Source organism: Oncorhynchus mykiss, chromosome 15 (genome assembly GCF_057628025.1).
Source record: "Oncorhynchus mykiss isolate SJ-2025 chromosome 15, ASM5762802v1, whole genome shotgun sequence".
NCBI classification, from domain to species: domain Eukaryota; kingdom Metazoa; phylum Chordata; class Actinopteri; order Salmoniformes; family Salmonidae; genus Oncorhynchus; species Oncorhynchus mykiss.
In genome coordinates this window covers 58,755,214-58,774,952 of record NC_143036.1, presented here as the reverse complement: position 1 = coordinate 58,774,952, position 19,739 = coordinate 58,755,214, and the positions used below count along the sequence as shown (strand labels likewise).

General features: G+C 44.9%; 2 protein-coding genes across 3 annotated transcripts; both read right to left on the bottom strand.

The window, feature by feature from the left end:
• Window positions 1–2,569: 2,569 nt before the first annotated feature.
• Window positions 2,570–12,296, bottom strand: LOC110490350 (6-phosphofructo-2-kinase/fructose-2,6-bisphosphatase 3). Its single transcript, XM_036944681.2, has 12 exons — window positions 11,842–12,296; window positions 9,235–9,363; window positions 8,818–8,914; window positions 8,546–8,687; window positions 8,366–8,422; window positions 8,073–8,197; window positions 7,663–7,870; window positions 7,403–7,549; window positions 7,203–7,307; window positions 6,843–7,035; window positions 6,381–6,619; window positions 2,570–4,425 (listed from the first exon to the last, which is right to left on the bottom strand). Exons 1-12 carry the CDS (start codon window positions 11,912–11,914, stop codon window positions 4,375–4,377), a joined length of 1,566 nt encoding a protein of 521 aa, XP_036800576.2. The 5' UTR covers window positions 11,915–12,296; the 3' UTR covers window positions 2,570–4,374.
• Window positions 12,297–14,015: 1,719 nt separating this feature from the next.
• Window positions 14,016–19,525, bottom strand: LOC110511067 (splicing factor 45). Of its 2 annotated transcripts, XM_036944679.2 has the most exons (12): window positions 19,377–19,525; window positions 19,117–19,233; window positions 18,856–19,022; window positions 18,516–18,634; window positions 18,307–18,360; window positions 18,018–18,156; window positions 17,687–17,838; window positions 17,111–17,173; window positions 16,586–16,662; window positions 16,384–16,482; window positions 15,960–16,032; window positions 14,016–14,449 (listed from the first exon to the last, which is right to left on the bottom strand). In XM_036944679.2, the coding sequence occupies exons 1-12, from the start codon at window positions 19,503–19,505 to the stop codon at window positions 14,346–14,348; spliced, it is 1,293 nt and encodes a 430-aa protein (XP_036800574.1). In that variant the 5' UTR covers window positions 19,506–19,525; the 3' UTR covers window positions 14,016–14,345. The 2 variants fall into 2 exon arrangements, with proteins under 2 accessions (XP_036800574.1, XP_090056587.1); XM_090200461.1 differs by lacking the exon at window positions 17,111–17,173 and having other exon boundaries at window positions 14,020–14,449; window positions 17,633–17,838.
• Between the last annotated feature and the right edge of the window lie 214 nt (window positions 19,526–19,739).

Here is a 19,739-nt window from a genome sequence, read left to right as displayed (position 1 = left end):
AATAGGGGTGGCAACAATTTCAGCAGATAATTTTAGAAAGAAAGGGTCCAGATTGTCTAGCCCGGCTGATTTGTAGGGGTCCAGATTTTGCAGCTCTTTCAGAACATCAGCTGAATGGATTTGGGAGAAGGAGAAATGGGGAAGGCTTGGGCGAGTTGCTGTTGGGGGTGCAGTGCTGTTGACAGGGGTAGGAGTAGCCAGGTGGAAAGCATGGCCAGCAGTAGAAAAATGCTTATTGAAATTTTCAATTATGGTGGATTTATCAGTGGTGACAGTGTTTCCTATCTTCAGTGCAGTGGGCAGCTGGGAGGAGGTGTTCTTATTCTCCATGGACTTTACAGTGTCCCAGAACTTTTTTGAGTTAGTGTTGCAAGAAGCAGATTTCTGCTTGAAAAAGCTAGCCTTGGCTTTTCTAACTGCCTGTGTATAATGGTTTCTAGCTTCCCTGAACAAACACACTCGCATACACAGGGAGAACGCCGGTCTGCACCACCACATACAGAACATACAAAGACAGAAACTTGGCCCAATAGCCTACAGCCAAAACCAGGACTCATTCTTTATGTATAACCTTACAAAAGCGAGAGTAGATAGCCTATGCAGGTATCTGTCACGTATATAAACTTTCTATCTGAGTCTATCAAACTTTAGTTTAGCCTGAGCTGGGTATGCAAAATCCAATGCAAATTCACTTTCCTGACATTTGCTTGTGTGTCTGCATGAGGTCATGTGACTGGGTCGAGACTGAGAGACAGAAGTGTACATGAGAGTAGTCACATACACTCTGGCCGCTGTAGACCAAAACCCCAGCCAACCCAGCACAGGCCAACCACACCAGGCTGTGAATCAGACAGCGCCTGCCAGGGTTGGCAAGTAGCAAAAGTGTACGTTTGGCTGGAGTTGAATCACCGCAGCATGCATGCCACAGTTACCCCACGCTCCCTGCACAAACCCCATCTGAATGAATGATACAACAACAACACAGCAACAACTACCAAGAGTAACATCTTTAACTCTGCCCAGAAAACATAGTCTGACTATTTGCAAGACAAAAAAGCCAAGACCTTGCAATCATGAGTGATTGAGTTACATGTAACTGCAGCCATGTGACCACTGTAAATAGTACTGTATTGCCATCAGAGCTAGAGTGCTGCTGACCTGCCCTTGGTTTACACATCAACCCTCTGGCCTCTGCCATATCAACAGCACATGACATGGGCCTGATGGTGCAGCTGTTTTATGGACACTACTGTATCTCACCAGGTCAAAGGGTACTGGACCACCACATGGAAATAGGTTGTGTCCCAAATGGCACTCTATTCCCTACATAGTACACTTATTTTGAGCCCTGTGGGCCTTGGTCAAAAGTCACAGGCTACTGTATTGTGTCCAATTACATTACACCAGTGTTTCTTAATCTTGGCTCGGGGGACCCAAAGGTGCGTTTTTGTTTTTGCCTTAGCACCAAACACCTGATTCGAATCATCAAAGCTTGATGATGAGTTTATGATTTGAATCAGCTGTGTAGGGGCTAGGGCAAAAACAAAAATGCGCCCCCCTTTGGGTCCCCAGGACCAGGATTAAGAAACTCTGTGAAACACGCATCACTGTTCTTGTGTGTGTGTTCTACTGACCTGTAAAACAGCTACTCCAACATGTTTTACTCCATGGACTGTTTGGGAGTGTATTTTTAACAGAGAATGTTTTCATTCATTCTCAGCACCAGACACATAGAGCACATAAAGTAACTTCCAACACTTGAGTAAATGAGCAATACAAAGTCATTGAAAGCAGGTGCTTCGACACAGGTGTGGTTCCTGAGATAGTTAAGCAATTAACATCCCATCGTGCTTAGAGTGATGTATAAAAATGCCAAGTTGCCCATTATTTTGGCTACCGTGGCTAGAATAAGAGATCTCAGTCAACAGATCTCAACCCAACTGAACACTTAAGGCGGGAGATTCTAGAGCGGCACCTTGAGACAGCGTTTTCCACCACCATCAACAAAAGACCAAATGATGGAATTTCTCATGGAAGAATGGGGTTGCATCCCTCTAATAGTTTCCAGAAACTTGTAGAATCTATGCCAAGGTGCATTAAAGCTGTTCTGGCTCATGGTGGCCCAACACCCTATTAAGACACTTTATGCTGGTGTTTCCTTTATTTTGGCAGTTACCTGCAGGTCAGTTTAGGTGTTGACAGCTAAGCTGGCTCTGGTTCTGTGGTGACACTATTTAAACAGATGTGTTCAAATGTGGCATGGTACAACAACAAATTCCAGCTTCCAGTTTAAAAACAAGTTTCTGGTCTCCCACTGCAAATTGAAACACATCGATGGGATAGGGTGTTTGCCTATCAAGTCGTTTTTCTACAGGCCTCAGCACTCTCAATACACTTCTATATTGTCCTATAGTACCTTTAAGAATCGGAAGTGTTTTGGTGACAATTTAGTTGCTTTAAAAGGTTCTAGCATACTTCTCCAAAGGGAAACAGATTGTTAGGGTGTTTGCCTTTCAGATAGTGTGCCCAACACACATAAATAATGAAGACATGACATCCACAAGATGGCTTGTTTTCCCAGAGATTTATTGGCCCAGCAAATGCAGAATATACACATGTTGTTCTCTCAGACGCTTTGCTTGCCATACACAAGTCATACACAGTACTCAGGTGCCATCCGCTCCAAACCATTATCTAAATCTACATAGAAATAAATAGCTTGAGAAAAAATGTCTTACAAAAAAACTAAAATTCAAGTATCAGAAGCAAACAAATGAACAAAAGTAGTACTGCCAATATGATATGCAGAACATATTTGGCTGGCTAGCAAAAAAAAAACTTTAAAGTCATTTATCTCAAGTTTCATTGTTGGCGTGGTTACTGTGTTTTACCTTTGTGAGGCAGAACAGTACACTCCTTACAATGAACTATTAATCCTTCAAAACAGTGAGCAGTACAAACGAGCATCTACAAAATACCTTCCCACTCAATTCTAGACTTGAACATTCCAAAACACTGAGCGTTCCTTCAAGTCTGATATATTTACATGTCTATTTACAGAACGCATTTTCATAACAAAGATATAAGTGCTCACACATGTTAACAGCTGTCTTACAAATAAAAGTGAATCACGTTACACTGCATGTACTCTGAAGGTACCATATGTCTGAATTTCTATGGCCAGCTATATGGGTGCAGAAGCCGCATTGGGCTTGCAGGACAAACACTAGGCACTCTAGGTCCGAATCTCCTTTCGGAGAGAAACACAGAAAGAGACAATTGTGTCTATGGACACAGTCATACACACAACTCAACAGGGATGTCAACTTTGCTGTGCAAAATGATCATTCATTTCATAGCACACGAGTACACCAGTCATTCAATTTAACATCCTTTAAGTAACAGTATGATACTCAAATCTTAAATCATAACAAAAAAGTGAATAAGTGCTCAATGTCAACAAGTCAGAGTCATTAACACAATTTGGAGAGGCATCCCTATAGGAAAATGTTTCCGTCGTAAACTAAACGTTTCCAACTGTTTTTAAAAGAGTGATATAACCATTCATCACTCAGATCTCAGGAGGGTGTCAAGAAAGGGAGACTTAAATATTTGGCCTGATTCCAGCTCTCTGAAGGATGCCTTGCCGACTGCCAAGTAGTCACTCAAACCAGATATAATAGCTCCTTAGAATCAGAGCTATTACCCTAATTAAACCATAATTCCAGGGTGAGCTGTCACTACAGATTCACTGAGGAGAAACCAGAGGAGAAAACAGAGTGGTTGATTCGTGCTAGTTTGTCCCTATCTTCTATACAAACCTTGTGAGAACCAACCACAGCTTAGGTGAGTCAGTGTTCCTCAAGACATTCACTGAACATATTGTACAGTAGCATACATGATGTTTTACTGGTAAATAAATATGCTATAGGCTATGCAGAGTCATGGCCGGGTCCATTCGGGTCCACTCGGGTCTATCAGCTGTAGTTACATAGACCCAAGACCCGATTACAATCAAACAGGACCCGGCCCATACCCGATGGAAAACTTAGAATTTTGGACCCGGGCCTGCTCGAGTCTCAGGTATTTTGGGTTTGGGTGGACCCGAGAAGACCTCTAATGTACAGTGTTCTCACTATCTCTTTCCCAGAGGAAAAGTGTTTGAACTACAAGCACTGGCAGATAACACACAGACCAGACACTCACTAACACGTCTGCGTGAGAAAAGAGAACAGTAGTGCCCTTTGATCTCCAGAAAGAGGAAGATGGGGGGGGGGAAACACAACAATATCCATTTTGGTGACATTGTTGAATCTTCTTTGCCGGCATCACTTCCTGGGGTCATGGATCAGGTGACGAGGCGGTGCGATCTCATTAGCAGAGCTGCAGGATCTCATGGCGATTGTTGGACTTTCTCTTCATGTTCTGAGGGAAACAAAAGCATCAAATTGTTAAGAAGACATGGGGAAACCATTACAAACAAACAAACAAACTAAGAGTCATCTGTGAAACAAGACACGTAAAACATAAAGAGAGGGAAAGATCCTGTCCTATAGGCTAAGTGACTCCAGGCTTAGCATGAGATGACGTAACATGACAGAGGCTTTGGGTCTGCTCATCCATGTCGTCTGAAGCCTCGATGAGCTACTCATTCATATTCCATGGTAAATATAAACCATGTGTGGGCTCAAAAACGATTATCCAATCTCCCTATCCCACATGTAAGTACACCTCAACAACTAACTATAGAGCTACAATAGGTGTGTACGAGTGTGTGTCTTTACTTGTCTATGGGTGTTACTGTACACTGCGTGGACAAAACATTAGGAACACCTGCTCTTTCCATGAGACTGACCAGGTGAAAGCTATAATCACTTATTGATGTCACTTGTTAAATCCACTACAGTCAGTGTAGATGAAGGGGAGGAGACAGGTGAGGTGCGGCAGGTAGCCTAGTGGTTAGAGCGTTGGGCCAGTAATCGAAAGCTTGGTGGATCGAATCCCTGAGCTGACAATGTAAAAATCTGTTGTTCTGCACCTAAACAAGGCAGTTAACCCACTGTTCCTATACCGTCATTGTAAATAACAATTTGTTCTTAATTGACTTGCCTAGTTAAATAAAGGTTTTTAAAAAATTAAGAAGGGTTTTTAAGCCTTGTGACATGGATTGTGTACGTGAGCCATTTAGAAGGTGAATTGGCAAGACAAAAGAAAGTGCCTTTGAATGGTTTATGGTAGTATGTGCCAGGCGCACCGGTTTGTATCAAGAACTGCAACGCTGCTGGGATTTTCCTGCTCAACAGTTTCCCTTGTGTATCAAGAATGGTCCTCCACCCAAAGGACATCCAGTCAACTTGACAACTGTGGGAAGCATTGGAGTAAACATGGGTCAGCATCCCTGTGGAACGCCTTCAACACCTTGTAGAGTCCATGACCCAACGAATTGAGGCTGTTATGAGGACAAAAGGGGTTGCAACTCAATGTTAGGAAGGTGTTCTTAAGGTTTTGTACACTCAGTGTACAAGTGCCCCTTCTGATTGTGACTTAAGTTGACTGGATCTTTCCACATCCTGAATAATTATCACCTGTCAACATGTACCTGCAGAGTCTGAGACACAACACTACTACTACTACAGAATAAGCTGGGAGCTTAATCTAGCTGTTTCTCACTTTACCTTTGAAACACTAAAAGAGAGACCAGTTTCAGACAGTGAAGGATGGTGCAGATGGGCGGAGGACTTTAAACAGATCAGAAAATACATTGAAAATATAGACGTTCTAAAGACGTAAGTCACAGAACAGTGTGTGGGGGTTGGCGTCGTAACATGCAGATTGCAATGCTTGTACAATACTCTGACATCAGCTGGAAGGAATGCGGGGCTGAAATGGTACACAAGGTCATCGTGAGCGGGAAGGGGGGAAAAGGGAGGGAGGCACTTGGCACATGTATTCCTCAGGGAGTAACGGGATGGTTTTCAAAACCACATTGTAGCGTGTCTGTGAGAAACCAGCCTGGGAAAACTACTGGGATCTTACACAGTACTTTCAATGGAACACTGACCGAGGATGATTTATTTCATGCTATGGAGGAGAGGATTGGAAAGAGAAACAAAGAAACAAAGAAAGGCGGAGAGAGGAGAGAGAGACAGGTACTTACAGGCAGACTTTGCCCAGCCAGTGCTGCACAGTGAAGAGGAGAAGGAAGAAATTATGAAAAGAAAGAAAGAGTGAATGTTAAGAAAGTGAAGAGACAAACAGCGTAGAATGGAAAATTGCTTAGAGCAGAAGAGAAAGGGATAAAAGATGTCCTTCAGTAGGTTTGAGGAGTCAAAGATGTGTGTATGTGTGAGAGGGTGAGCGAGAGAGAGAGAGACACTCACCTGTCCGGCCAAGGTGAGGTGGGAAGGAGTACAGAGGGACATGGGCGAGGGGGGCAGCTCCTGGAGGGGTTCGTCCAGGCCGTCGATGCGGGGTTTCTTGATGTTGGGCTCGGGGCTGGTCAGGGGGGTCACACTGTTCCTCCTGATCAGAGTCCCAGGATACTTCTTCATCTCCTCTGGTCTCTCTCTGTGGGTGTTCACCGCTTCCACGTTGAGCGAGATGGACTCTACCTTGCAGCCTGCACACAGAGTAAAAACACACACACCACAGTCAGAACAGATATTTAGACCTCACCTTATTTATCCTGCCCTGGACAAGCTAGAGAACATAGAATTGACCCTAATGCCTGATTCACACCATAGAGCCAATCTGAACCGTACTGCCCTGTCTCTGATATTTTCTGGTAATATTGTCTTGGCTCGGTAAAGTGAAAGGTGTACACAAGTTCTCACCGTACTTACCATAGGCAATGGGGGTGAGCTTCAGCACCGTGTGAAGGGGACACTTCAGGTAGGGCATCTCCTCTGCACTCTTATCCAGGAAGTAAGCCAGGAGACAGCGCATCACAGCCTGGTGACAGATAACCAGAACGTTCTCCTGTCTCTCCAGCTCCATGATCACTGGTTCCACCCGCTGGACCAGGTCCTGATAGGACTGGAGGGAGGGAGGGGACAGAGAGAAAGATGAGAGAAGGGTTAACTTTACATTTTCACAGACACATTGATTCACAGCATTTTAAACACTATAACTATGTCCATGTGTAACTGTACAGTAGTTGGCAGTAGCAGGTTGATTCTAGTAGTATATTGTACTGTGCTAACCTCTCCTGTGGGGTAGCGGTAGTAATACTTGTCCTGGTCTCTCAGAGCAAACTCCTCAGGGTACTTCTCCTTCACCTCATCGTACGTCATCTCCTCACACACCCCCTGTGCACACAACACACACCTCACATTAGAGCTGTTTAAATGAAGCACCACACACACAGTCCAGTGAGTAGTCTATTCTAGTGTGTGTGACTCACAGCGTCTATCTCGTTGAGGGCCTTCCACTGTTCGTAGGGCACTCCCAGGCTCTCAGCAGTCTGGATGCTGCAACACATCTGATTGGTCCACACCTTCAGATCCGTCAAGTTCTGCTCGTTAACAAACATCGACAACGCCCCAGAAAACTACACAAAGAGAAAGGAGGAGAGAGTAAGAGACCAGTGTGTGTGTGTGTATTTATGTATCAAACTAGTGTGTGTGTACACGTGTGTATATGAGTGTGTTTCTACTCTCGTACCTTTCTCCCCCTTGGCGACAGCCCTGAGTCTCCCCCCAGGCGTCCCTGCAGGTTGTGCATGCTCTCTCCATGGCGACACAGGTAGATGACTCTGGGCTGGACGTGGATGTTCATCAGGTAGTAGACGATCTTACTCTGGACGTGGTCCTGGATCCGGTTCACCAGGAACCTTCTGCCTACATCTATCACTTTGATGAAGGACAGGCTCCTACGTAGGGGGTTAGAACAAGTTAAGTCTAGGGCCTGAATTCACGAAACATCTCAGAGTTCCATATAATCTTATTTATTATTATCTAAAAGGCCAAACTGATTCTAAATCAGGTTTAAGCCACTCTCAGATCACACAGTAAACAGTAGCTAGGGTCAACAGGTATGAACAGTGAATAAGCTATATGAGGTTTAGGGGCTACCTGTCGTACTGGTCTGGGTCCAGGGGTTCGTAGTGAACCCTGTAACACTCTATCCTCTTATGGAAGTCCTCCATGGCGTCTGTCTTGTTGCAGTCCTGGTAGTCTGGGCAGGACACCTTCACTTCCTGTCATGGGAGGAAGTAAAAGGTCAGGTGACAGCGTAAAACACTCACTAAGAATTACATTATAGCTCAGTAGCTAACGTCAGGCTGCAACATTAGAGGAACCTTGCAGGAACATGAGCCAACCAATAACATGTTTCTTCAGATGTTCTGTTCAGATTTTTGACTCACCGTGATATTTGTGGCGATGACGCTGGGATCATCACACACCGACTCGATGAAGAAGATCTGCACACGCACACATTTAGAGTCCTTTTATCATCTTTACATTGAACGACATGGTGAGTCATTTGATCGCGTCTCTGTTTGAGATCGCATCAAGCCTCTCGTAACCATAGAAACACCACTGACCTTGAAGCCGTTCTCACTGCCGAAGTCCAGGATCATGTCTCGTCTCTCACGAGTGGTGTTGGTGGCATCGAAGACTGCAACCTGGCCTTCCTCCTCTGTCAGGTAAGACTTAACGTCCATCAGAGCTGCTAAGGCACATTGTCTAAGCAAGAAAATAAATCATCTCTGTTAGCCTTGTTTCAAGTACACTCTGATGATCAATGACGTCACATGATGCTCAGAATTTGTCATGGTGAAACACAGAGTAGGATGGGGAGCAGGGGTGGACTCACTGTCTGATCTTCACGGCACTCTCGTTGTCAGCCTTGAAGAAGTCATACGAGCTGTAGTTCTTGACTGCTTCTCTGCGATACTCTCCCACGTTGAAGACTGGAGGCAAAGAACAAACTAACAATGGTAAATAGAATGTTCTGGAGGGAGGCAGTGAGCACAAGCCCAGTTTGTGGTAAATCTGCAAACTAAAACAGAGGAAAAGGAACTAGATGAAATGGCAGGAAATTCCAATTCAAGAACAATAATTCAACCTCCACCTTTGTAACCCCAACTTTCCTCTTAGTGAGTAAATACAACAAATAAACGTTAGTAAACATTACTATGACTAATAATAAACGTTACTAATCTGTTAGCTACACCTGTTGATGTGTCTCGTCATGTGCTGACTGTGTGTGCTGAGTGTGTGTGCTGTGTACCTTTGGTGGGCATGCCGATCCAATTGAGGTATCGGGTGAGTTTCCTGGACATATAGGTCTTCCCCCTGGCTGGCAGACCCACCATCACAATCACTGTGGGGGGGTTGGCCAGATGGGGGACCCCTGTCACTAGAGACAGAGAGAGACAGAAATATTAGAATATGGTTCAATGGCCATAAACACAATCAACCTGATTAATTGTGTACTCTTAATTTACACACAATAATGACACTGCATATTATCCACACAAACCATTTGCCAATACCTGTCTACAGTGTAAACACTACTGCATCTTCATTCGGTGACGAATGCCTCTCATTCACATGCTCCTACCAGCTCTAATCCACTTTCCAGGACACAGTACCTCCTCGATGGGAAAAACAGCTATAAAGCTTTTAGGCCATCACTCCCTCCCTCTATCATTCTCCATCTCTCTCTATTCACCCCTCCCTCTCTCTCTATCCACCCCTCCCACTTTCTCTATTCACCCCTCTCTCTCTCTCTATTCACCCCTCCCTCTCTCTCTATTCACCCATCCCTCTCTCTCTATCCACCCCTCCCTCTCTATCCACCCCTCCCTCTCTCTCCTTCCCTCACCTACTAACAGCATCCCACTTAATCTATCTCCCTCCCTCAGTGTCAGAGAGCTGTACATCCTCTTATAGACTTGGGGAGACTGTCTGTGTTACTGGTCCTGGCAGCACAGTGTTGGTCATGGTCGTGGATAGACGTTAATACTAATTCCCTCCCACCTGTCTGCTGCCCCCAGCTAGACCCTTCCCCAGTTCCCCAGAGGTGAAGTTGGTGCGTCTACCTGCAGAGACACTACTGAAGCTGACACCCCCCCACCCCCCACCCTGACTGATAAACCTCCTACTAGATGATTCCAATGTCAGGACCACTGTGCATGAGTGAATGCAAGTCAGTCTTTAAGGCATGTAAGGGTTTATGGAGACAATGCAGGGAAGTGAGACATAGCTTAGACTGGGGAAGAGGTGCCTGTGTTCTTTGTTTCTTAGATGTTTCACTGCACTGTTGAGAGGTAGCTTGCAAGTAAGCATTTGATTGCACCATTTTGTATCCTGTGTACATGACGAATACACTTAGATTTTAGATGGCATTCCGGCATTAGCTAAATACTTTGTTATTGTGGTTTAATGCAATGCCTATGATGGTGTGTGTTTGTTTACAGGCTAGGACTTTCTGGGTATTAGTTTTCATTGCCTGAATCTCCATGTGATACAGACATCACCAGCTATTGGTGCTTTCAAGACAATTGGGAACTTGGGGGGGAAACTAGGTCAAATCATAATGTCAGTGATTTTCAGGTCGGAAAGTTGGAATTCTAGAAAGATGCCCGAGTTTCCGATTTGTATTCCGAGTTGGATGACCGTCCAAAACAATTTTCCAAGTCTGAGCTCCTTTTTTTCGAAGTCAGAGAATTCCGAGTTGCGAGTTCACCGTTGTTATGAACGCGGCATAAACTCATTCGCCTCTGTATGACACGCAGCAGGACAAACACACTGACGTCATTGAATTAAGCAGTGGCTATTCAGGCCGTTGATATTGATCAGTCGGCTCTTTACAAACTGTCGTCACTAGTTACCACAGCCACAAAGTCATAACCCCCGCCTATTTCTGCCATTTTTCAGCCATTATCCAGCTCGCCCCATGCAGACACGCACGATAGTTCATCCAATCGGAGCCCGATGCGTCTCTGCATGTGAAATCCCCCCGTCTCTCCCACCCACACAACGGTTCCTGGCTGTAAACGAGCAGAGCGGGAAGACCTCGGGACCACAGCAATGAAGTCATACAGGTCGCCTATTTCTACAATTTCTCTTCCTAAAATGTGATTTTGAACATAACTCTTACGATAACCACACTGCTAACTGTATGCTTAGCATTAACCTTAAATGAAGACCAAAACGTATTCTTTAACGTCCACTTTGTGGCTGTGGTAACTAGTGGAAACTATGGACTGGATGGGGGCTATTGAGTGGTTGCTATGGTGAGCACTATCAACCATTACCCTCTATAGCTACTTGTGAATCCTGACCTGGGTGCGTGCCAATGGCCAGTTTGGATAGGCTAGGCTAATAGGGCATATGCTATCTAGGAACTTTTAGCATAATTATAGTAATTACAAACAGTGTACTTTTTTTAGTCGTTTGGTTCATTTGAAAACTAAGCTGCTTTGAAATGATTCTGTTGAATGGTTTCAAAAAGTAGGCTACCTAGGCCCATAACAGCCCATTGAAAATAAAGCCATGCGAGCAATGCATCAAAACATGCAATCACACCCTCGAATTTAAAGTTCAATAGACTACATTTTGTAACAACTTTCTCTGATTCCTGGTGGCCTGTCTGGGGTCTCCCCAACCTGGACTGCTAATGTCGCCTAATATTCCAACCAGCTGTTACATTGTAGAGATTATTATAGGCTCAATGAGATTATTGTTTGTCTGATTATTGTGAATAAATCAATAGCATAATTATCAAAGATAATGCCAAGTAATACCTTTATCCTATGGACTTTTTTTCTAAATGAAACCTGAATGAATCAGGTGGACGTGGATGCCAGCCGCGGGTTAGGCTACTACTTACATCGCCGGGGGACTGCCGGTTTGTCATCCTTTGAAGGAATCCAGATCTTTTGTATCCTGTTCTGAGTAAGCATTCCTTGAGGGTAGTGAAATAAAATAAGAAAGAAACCTAGGTTTTCCACTAATATCAGTCCCCCCAAAATACCACCGTTACGCGCTTTCAGCCCAGCACAGATCAAATAAAAACAGTAGAATACAATTCCAAATGATTTGAATCAGCTGTCGTTTTCTCTACCAGACAAGTAGTCTGAAACAGAATATATTGGCGAGCTAAGCAGTCGTTAAGAGCTGCTGTGTTCTATTCTAATATCGTTCAGCCTGTGCGGGTGCATTAATCTATCCGGTTGTGCCCCAGTTCTTTTATTTAAACTGTCCGAGCAGGAAACAACGTGACATTTGATGACTCCACCGGGGCGCGCGCTCTCAGGGAGAGTGACGCTGCGCGACCTTGTGGCTGATGACGGTAAATCCACTATCATGGCAAATGGGAGTATCCCGGCGGTGCACGTGCAGAATTGCACCTCAGTAAACCTTCAGACAGAGAGGTACAAATATGACTCAAGGAGAGTTTATTTGTATTTTTATTGCATTTGCACTTTGCCTCCAAATATTATGTAGTGTCATGCCAATGTCCTATTCGGACACTTTCTGGTGCAGATTAATATTTATTTTATACAAATCATTAAAACAATTTGGCAACAACTATATCACCCTATATTTTCAAGTGAAATGTTTTTCATTCCAGCAACACAGGATATGGTGCAGGAAAATACAAAGTAGAGAAGTGCTGAGTTTCAAAATAATGGGCTCCACACTCAATAGGCTCTTTAATCTCTCTTGGACAGAGTTTGCATAAAACGGGAAGTGACAAACTTTCGCAAACAATTTTACTTCTGGGTAACAGTGATTATAGGCTACGTGACTGCCTTGGTGGCACGTAGACGTGCCCTGAGCATGGCTATAGCCTGCAGTCACATAGGACCATTTGAGTTTATATCATTAAGAAACTTAAGATACCAGTGAAAGGATTTGTTCAGTGAATAGAGAGAGAGAATAATGGTATTGTGCCATTTGGATCTAATTATTTCTAAATTCTTCTGGCTCCACATGCAAGGTGTATATTTCAGAGTGGGGAAGATACAAATAGATGCAGTCTTTTTGTATGTGGGCCCGTCAACCTCTCCACACACACACACACAACTCTTCATAGCCTAGCCTACTTCTTCACCCATCTGTTTCTCTCCTGGTCCAGGCCAGGTCAGAGCCTGACCCCAATCACCCACACTAAGGATTCTAGGGAATACCTACCCTTGACAAGACTGTGACCCAGTCTGGGTGCCAGGGGAGAGACAACCCCCACCCCCCCACACACACTGTGCCCCCCCTTTCCCTAATACACATACTCTCCGCTCTCTCAGACCCAGTTCAACTCCACCAGTGATATTTAGGTTAGGCAAAGAGCACTGTCACTCCTCCGCCCAGACACTATCCCACTCCCCCTGCATGAGCCAAGCATGCTCTCCTTCCACCCTCTGCATGCCTGACCTGCAAACCTTCCCTCATAACCTACCCCCCCACACACACACTTAATCTCAATTTTGCTTTACCCAAACCTATTTGTATTTCTATCACAGGAGGTTGGTGGCACCTTAATTGGGGAGAACGGGTTCGTGGTAATGGCTGGAGCAGAATGATATTAAATACATGGTTTCCATGTGTTTGATGCTATTCCAGTCGTTTCCAGCTATTATCATGAGCCGTCCTCCTCTCAGCAGCCTCCACTGGTTTCAGCAACCTTTATTTCTTGAGGTTAGTCATAAAATCTGAGTAGAGAGAGTCCATGTCAGTTTAATTCCCTTTCTATGAATTAGCTCATTTCTGTGTACTACCCGACAGGAATAAATTTGTTCTGATTTTATCTTCCAGAGATCAGTCATTATGACAGTCCTCTAACTCCCCTATGAACCCTGTCTGTTTTACATAAGATCCAAATGAGGGGGAGGGCTGTGTTTCTTTCATAACTGCCCCAGTACCCCCTCACCGTGCCGGGCTATGTAAAGATGGAGAGCTGGGGGTCTGGTCCTCTGGGAGCCTCTTATGTCAGACAGATTAGAAAGAAACTGGGCTTCCTAGACTACGCTCTGCCCTAGAAGAGTGAGAGATTAAAACCAAAGATTTTAAACAAAAGGAACATTTATTTTCAGGTTTCACTTGTACATGTTCATATCAGGACACAGAGACCAAGACAGTAGTTCATTACCTCACATACAGGATTTTTCTGCTGGCAAAACAAACTACAGATGAAACACTTAGGTAAATACAGACACATTGTGCTGCTGTTGAGAGTATAATGGTTTAGCTACTTAGAGACAGAAAGAGCTACTGGTGATTATCAATGTGTGTGTGTGTGTGTGTGTGTGTGTGTCAGAGCATTTCTTCTGTTCCTGTGGGTATGAATGATGCGGGTCTTAACGATTCAGGTGGGATGGACTGCGCGTCTGTGTCTCACATCTGCTCTCCCAGGTCCAACACTCTGAACTTATCCTGGTTATAGAAACAGGCTTTTACCACCCGACCACCAAAGAACCTCCCGTTCAGATCCACCACAGCTGGAGGAGAGAAGACAGGAAACAAACATTATTACTGTGCAAACATTTATCAACATTACAGACTTGACTTTGCCAGCTTAGGCCAGACAGGTCTGCAATATCACTGCTGATGTATCATTGAGTGAAGACTAGTGAGGAATTGGGTTGTTTTGTTTCGTTTGGACCGTGAACAAACACGGTCATCCTAACACGGTCTATGGGATGGTGCTCCTCTTTGATAGTCTACAGTGTTTTCATCATTAACCCGTAATTCATTATTATCAAAGCTTGAAAAACCAAAACGTTGTGGCTATCAGAGGCTTGGGTATTTCTTGGTCTTTAAACACTGGAAAACACAGCCGTGACATCACCCAAGTTCCCTTCTCCTTCCCAAGAATGTCACAGATAAACAACAACAAACAGTCCTGGAGGCAGAGTTCAAACACACATCCAGTCTACAATAGTGAGATGGACACTGTGTGAGAATTCCTTATAAACATTAGGCACATGACCTCATGGGGACGTGTGTGTTTGAGCAGTGATGACAAGTACCTACTTATCCTAATGCCAATGCCGGGACATTCCCAGTAAAACTGGCACTTGTGTGGACAAATATGGATACATGTGCAGAGCTGTGGTGTATTGGGAAGACTCCCTGGCATAAGTCACACGCGTCTCCTCACCGGATGCCGGGGTTCAAGCCGAGAGCCCACCTTTCCCACGGTTTCTCTAAGACTTGCCTGTCTCCCCCTTTGAATTCCTTACTGTCTAAAGTCAAAACACCTGGAAAAAATAGCAACAATGTGTGTGTCCAGTCTGGTATTAGTAGCACTCACTAGTCTCTATAGAAATTAACAGGGTGCATGTATCCGGCCCAGTCTAGTGTGTATATATTATGCAGGCAGTGTTTCTGTTCCCTTAGAGGATGTGATGTAACGGCGTGCGTGGAGGGACAGAGGGTTGCTGGGACAGCTGTGATGTAACACCTGGGGGGACAGTCTCACCTGCTTTCTGATCTGGGACAACCCATTTAAAACTGGCCCCAGCATTAGCCTTATTACAGACATAACAGTTAGACACACCCCTAACCGTTAGACGCGCGCACACATTATACAGTTAAGACGCTCGCACCTAACAGACGCTCGCACCTAACAGACGCTCGCACCTAACAGTTAGACGCTCGCACCTAACAGTTAGACGCTCGCACCTAACAGTCAGACGCTCGCACCTAACAGTCAGACGCTCGCACCTAACAGTTAGACGCTCGCACCTAACAGTTAGACGCTCGCACCTAACAGTTAGACGCTCGCACCTAACAGTTAGACGCTCGCACCTAACAGTTAGACGCTCGCACCTAACAGTTAGACGCTCGCACCTAACAGTTAGAATACACTCACACGTAACAGTTAGACACACACATAAGTTATATAGACACACAATATAGTTACAGACAAACGAGCACACACACATCTTACAGAAACCTCAAGGACACACACAAAGTAACCATACAAACACACTAGGTTGTACTGACCTTTGATGGCTGACTCGACTCTCTCAAACTCCAGAAATATCCTCACTGCTTCATCATCTGTCACCTGAGCAATCTGAGGAGAACATATAGTTTAATACACATTCTAAAGAGAGTGGGTCGAGCCCTGAATGCTGATTGGCTGACAGTCGTGGTAAACCACGGGTATAACAAAACAGATTTTTACTGCTCTAATTACGTTGGTAACCAGTTTATAACAGCAATAAGGCACCTCGGGGGTTTGTGATATATGGCCAATATACCACGGATAAGGGTTGTGTCTAAGCTCTCCGTGATGCGTTGTGCATCACGGATGTGTGGTATATTGGCCATATACCACACCTCTTCGGGCCTTACTGCTTAATTAGTCAACACAATATGACTCAGCACTTAACTATACACACACAGACAGACTTATTCCTCTCACCTCAAAGATGACACACTTGATGACCTTGCCGTATTTCTCACACTCTTCTTTGGTCTCCCCTTCCAAATCTTCATCCACCTCTCCTCTGCCCACCATGTTCTAAAACACACACACACACACTTTATTGGACCTACGCACATAAACAAACAAGAATTGACAATAAATACTCATGCACAGACAAAGACACACACATAGCACCCACCCGTAGCAGCACGACTTTGGTGGGGCATTTGAGGATCTCTGTGAGGGGGTTGGCCTCTGACTTCTTGGAGGGGTCCACTGATGGGAGAAAGAGAGCAGAATATTTCAACAATAAGTAAAACAACTGAATATATTGGTAAACAGGAAGAGACTCAAGACTGTAGATTGGACCAGAATGTGGACCACAACTGATGTTTTAACAAAGCTAGTTAAAATCAATCAGATGAGGGTTACAGGTACTAACCTAAAAACTCAATTAACACATCATATTTTCATAATTTTCTAGGTTATCAACCATCATAATGTAGGCCCAAAATAAATGTGGTTACTAGTTCCATAATGAAACTTGACCCACATTGAGATGAGCAAACTGTATAACAAAAAAATTGAGAATTTGCCTGTCAAAATGAGAAGGTTTGAGATGCGAATAGATGGAGACAGCAGAGACATGGGACAACAAGACACACAGGGCGAAACCGGATGTGATGCGTCAAGGTAGGGAGGAAGTGATGTAACAGTGCCAAACCTATTGAAGCCGAGCCCCAGCCTAAAGGCTCAGCTGCTGCCGTCTGGCTACTGGATCCTGGTGCTTTAGAGAGGGACACAAACACACACACACAAAACAAAAAACAAAAGAACACCAATACACACAACTAAGATCACAAATGTTGAAGATTAAAATCATCAATGAATGAAAAATACCAATTAAAAACGGAATCTTGACTGAGGATGATCACACAGCTACAAATAATGTTACAATAGACAGTCTTGGAACTAGAAACCAAGACCATTCATTCTGGGCCTATGTAATACATGATCAAAAAATTTAAAAAACATCTGGACAGGCTAATGTAACAAGAGGAGACAATGAAAACAAGCTTGTATCTTATCTAGTAGAAAGAGATCATGAATATTGGTGTTAGAGAAAAGGGGGGAGGGGGGGGTGTAAAAAGGAGAGAGGGAGGGAGTAGACTGTGTGAATATATAATAAGAAAGAAGTGAAATCTGAGAGAAAGACAGGAGAGCTGAGACAGGAATGAGTGAGAGCGAGCGAGACAGGGCAGTGAGACGGCAGAAAGTGAGATGTGAAGCAGGGCGTTACTCTTCTCAGTGGCGTCTCCTATGATGATCTTGCCACCCCTCTTGCTGGTCTTCTCTACAGACAGGGCCGTGCTGAGACCCTGCTCGTGTTTGCCCAGCCCCTGGCCCTCCCGGAAGCCATACTTCTGCATGATCTTATGGGCCACGGTCCCTCTGGGGAGACAGGGACACAACATCAGACAACACCACTGGACAGAACATTGAGCTGCTGTACTATACTGGTTGATGCCATTAGAGGGCCAGTGTTCAGGTGTGTTGTGTTTTGAGTAGGGCACGTGAGACTACATACAACTAACAGGACATTCTATCCCAGTAGGGGGTATCAGACTCACCCCATGTTGGCCAGGAATGAGTTGGTGGGACCGCCAGGTGGTGAGCGGGGGCGTTCGGAGTCCTCGTACATGGGGGGAGGGATGGCTGCTTTAGAACCACGGGAGGGTCGCATCTCATCCTCATAGGAGTATGACGAGCCTGGAGAAGCGAGACAGTTAGCACACTCACCTCATCCTGATCAAGCATGCTGAATGTCATCCTGATGTTAAATAACACTGCTATCTACTGGACAAACTCCCCCACATCCCAAACAGGCAGACACAAATCCCTCTGTGAGCCATTACTCACTGTCTCTACTATCCACGAGTGAGGAGGGTGGGGCGATGGCTGCTCCACCCATACCTAAGAGAGACAGATGGGTAAGAATCAAGCACCACATAGTTAGACACATTATCCTGAAGTAATCACAACATTATCCTAACATTAAGAACAAGTCCATCTGCCTAAATGTCTCATCTGCTTTGAAGGCTCAGTGAAACCATAGGTCGTCTACTCACTCCTTTTCCTCTTCTCCTTCTCATAGTCCTCCTCCTCCTCATCAGACTCTCCCTCTGCCGCGGGGAAGCGGGAGAATCCACTCGGAGCGCTGCTGCCCTCGTGTCTGTCCTTCCTCTTCCTGGACAAGAAGCACACATGAGGTCAGAATGAAGGACAGAACATGGACTGAAATGATGTGGTCATAGTCAGGTCCATATTCCTACAGTGTGAAAAGGTCTAAACAATACGTCATCCTTAGTTTCCTGAAGGATATAACATTGTAACTTATGTCAACAATAACAGAATCCTGTTGAATGTTCTAGAAGTGTAGCTTTGGTGCTGTTCGGTCAGAGGTCGTACTTCTCTCTGTCCTCTATCTCCTTCAGTCGTTCCTGCTCTCTCTGCCTCTGCCTCTCCTCACGGTGTCTCTTCACCACCTTCTCGTAGTCGTTGGGGAACATGGGGTCATACTCATCAGCCAGGGGGATTAGCGCGTCCCCCGAGGGGAACCCGCTGGGTGCTGTGTCCTGACACACACATCACATAAGTCACACATAATTAACACACACTTCACATAGGACACACAAATACTTGTGTCACAGAAACACACACATCCCTCACCTTGAGTCCTGCTGCAATGTGTGGGGGTGTGTCTATTATCTGTCTGTCATCAGCCGAACCTCCTCTCTTTAAGTCAATAACTGGTGCCAGGACAGTACCCTGCTTCATCCGCTGACTCTGAGGGGAACACACACATCATCATCCATTTCTCTGGATGAGGGGAAAAGGTTCATAGATATGGCTAGGGATGCTTTGGTAAACATAGCTTTGAGTCTTCCTGAATCAAGCTTTCATCAACCTGCGGTGCCATTGGAACCCACCTTAGCCTGAGTCAGAGCTGCCTTCTTTACTTTCAGCTGTGATTGCAGTAGCTTAAAATTCTTGGACCAGCCCTCGGTCTTGGTGTCACTGGTCGCACTCCCGACACCCATGTCGTCGTAAAGCGACATCGTTCTCAGAGTTTAAGTAACTTTTTCGGAGCAGGTTAGGAGAACGTACGCAGTAAATTAGAATAATTTACTTAGTATGTTAGGAGAATTAACGTAGCAGGTTCGGACACTGGGCTTAAGGTTAGGAAAAGGGTTCGGATTGGCGAAAAGGTTCTCCTAACCTGCTACGAAAATAACTTTGTATCGAAGTGGCGTGAAAAGTGTGTCCCCTAAAGATATTCCTGGCAGGGTAAA

Bases quoted from the DNA above. Each gene is read 5' to 3' on its own strand.
- LOC110490350 (XM_036944681.2), bottom strand. From the start codon at position 11,914: ATGCTTACTCAGAACAGGATACAAAAGATCTGGATTCCTTCAAAGGAT. The intron at 9,364-11,841 runs GTAAGTAGTAGC...CTCTGTCTCTAG, and splicing joins ACCGGCAGTCCCCCGGCGAT to TGACAGGGGTCCCCCATCTG. The intron at 8,688-8,817 runs GTGAGTCCACCC...TTTCTTGCTTAG, and splicing joins AGTGCCGTGAAGATCAGACA to ACAATGTGCCTTAGCAGCTC.
- LOC110511067 (XM_036944679.2), bottom strand. From the start codon at position 19,505: ATGTCGCTTTACGACGACATGGGTGTCGGGAGTGCGACCAGTGACACC. The intron at 19,234-19,376 runs GTGGGTTCCAAT...TGTTCCCCTCAG, and splicing joins CAGCTCTGACTCAGGCTAAG to AGTCAGCGGATGAAGCAGGG. The intron at 17,174-17,686 runs GTAACGCCCTGC...CCCTCTCTAAAG, and splicing joins AGGAGACGCCACTGAGAAGA to CACCAGGATCCAGTAGCCAG.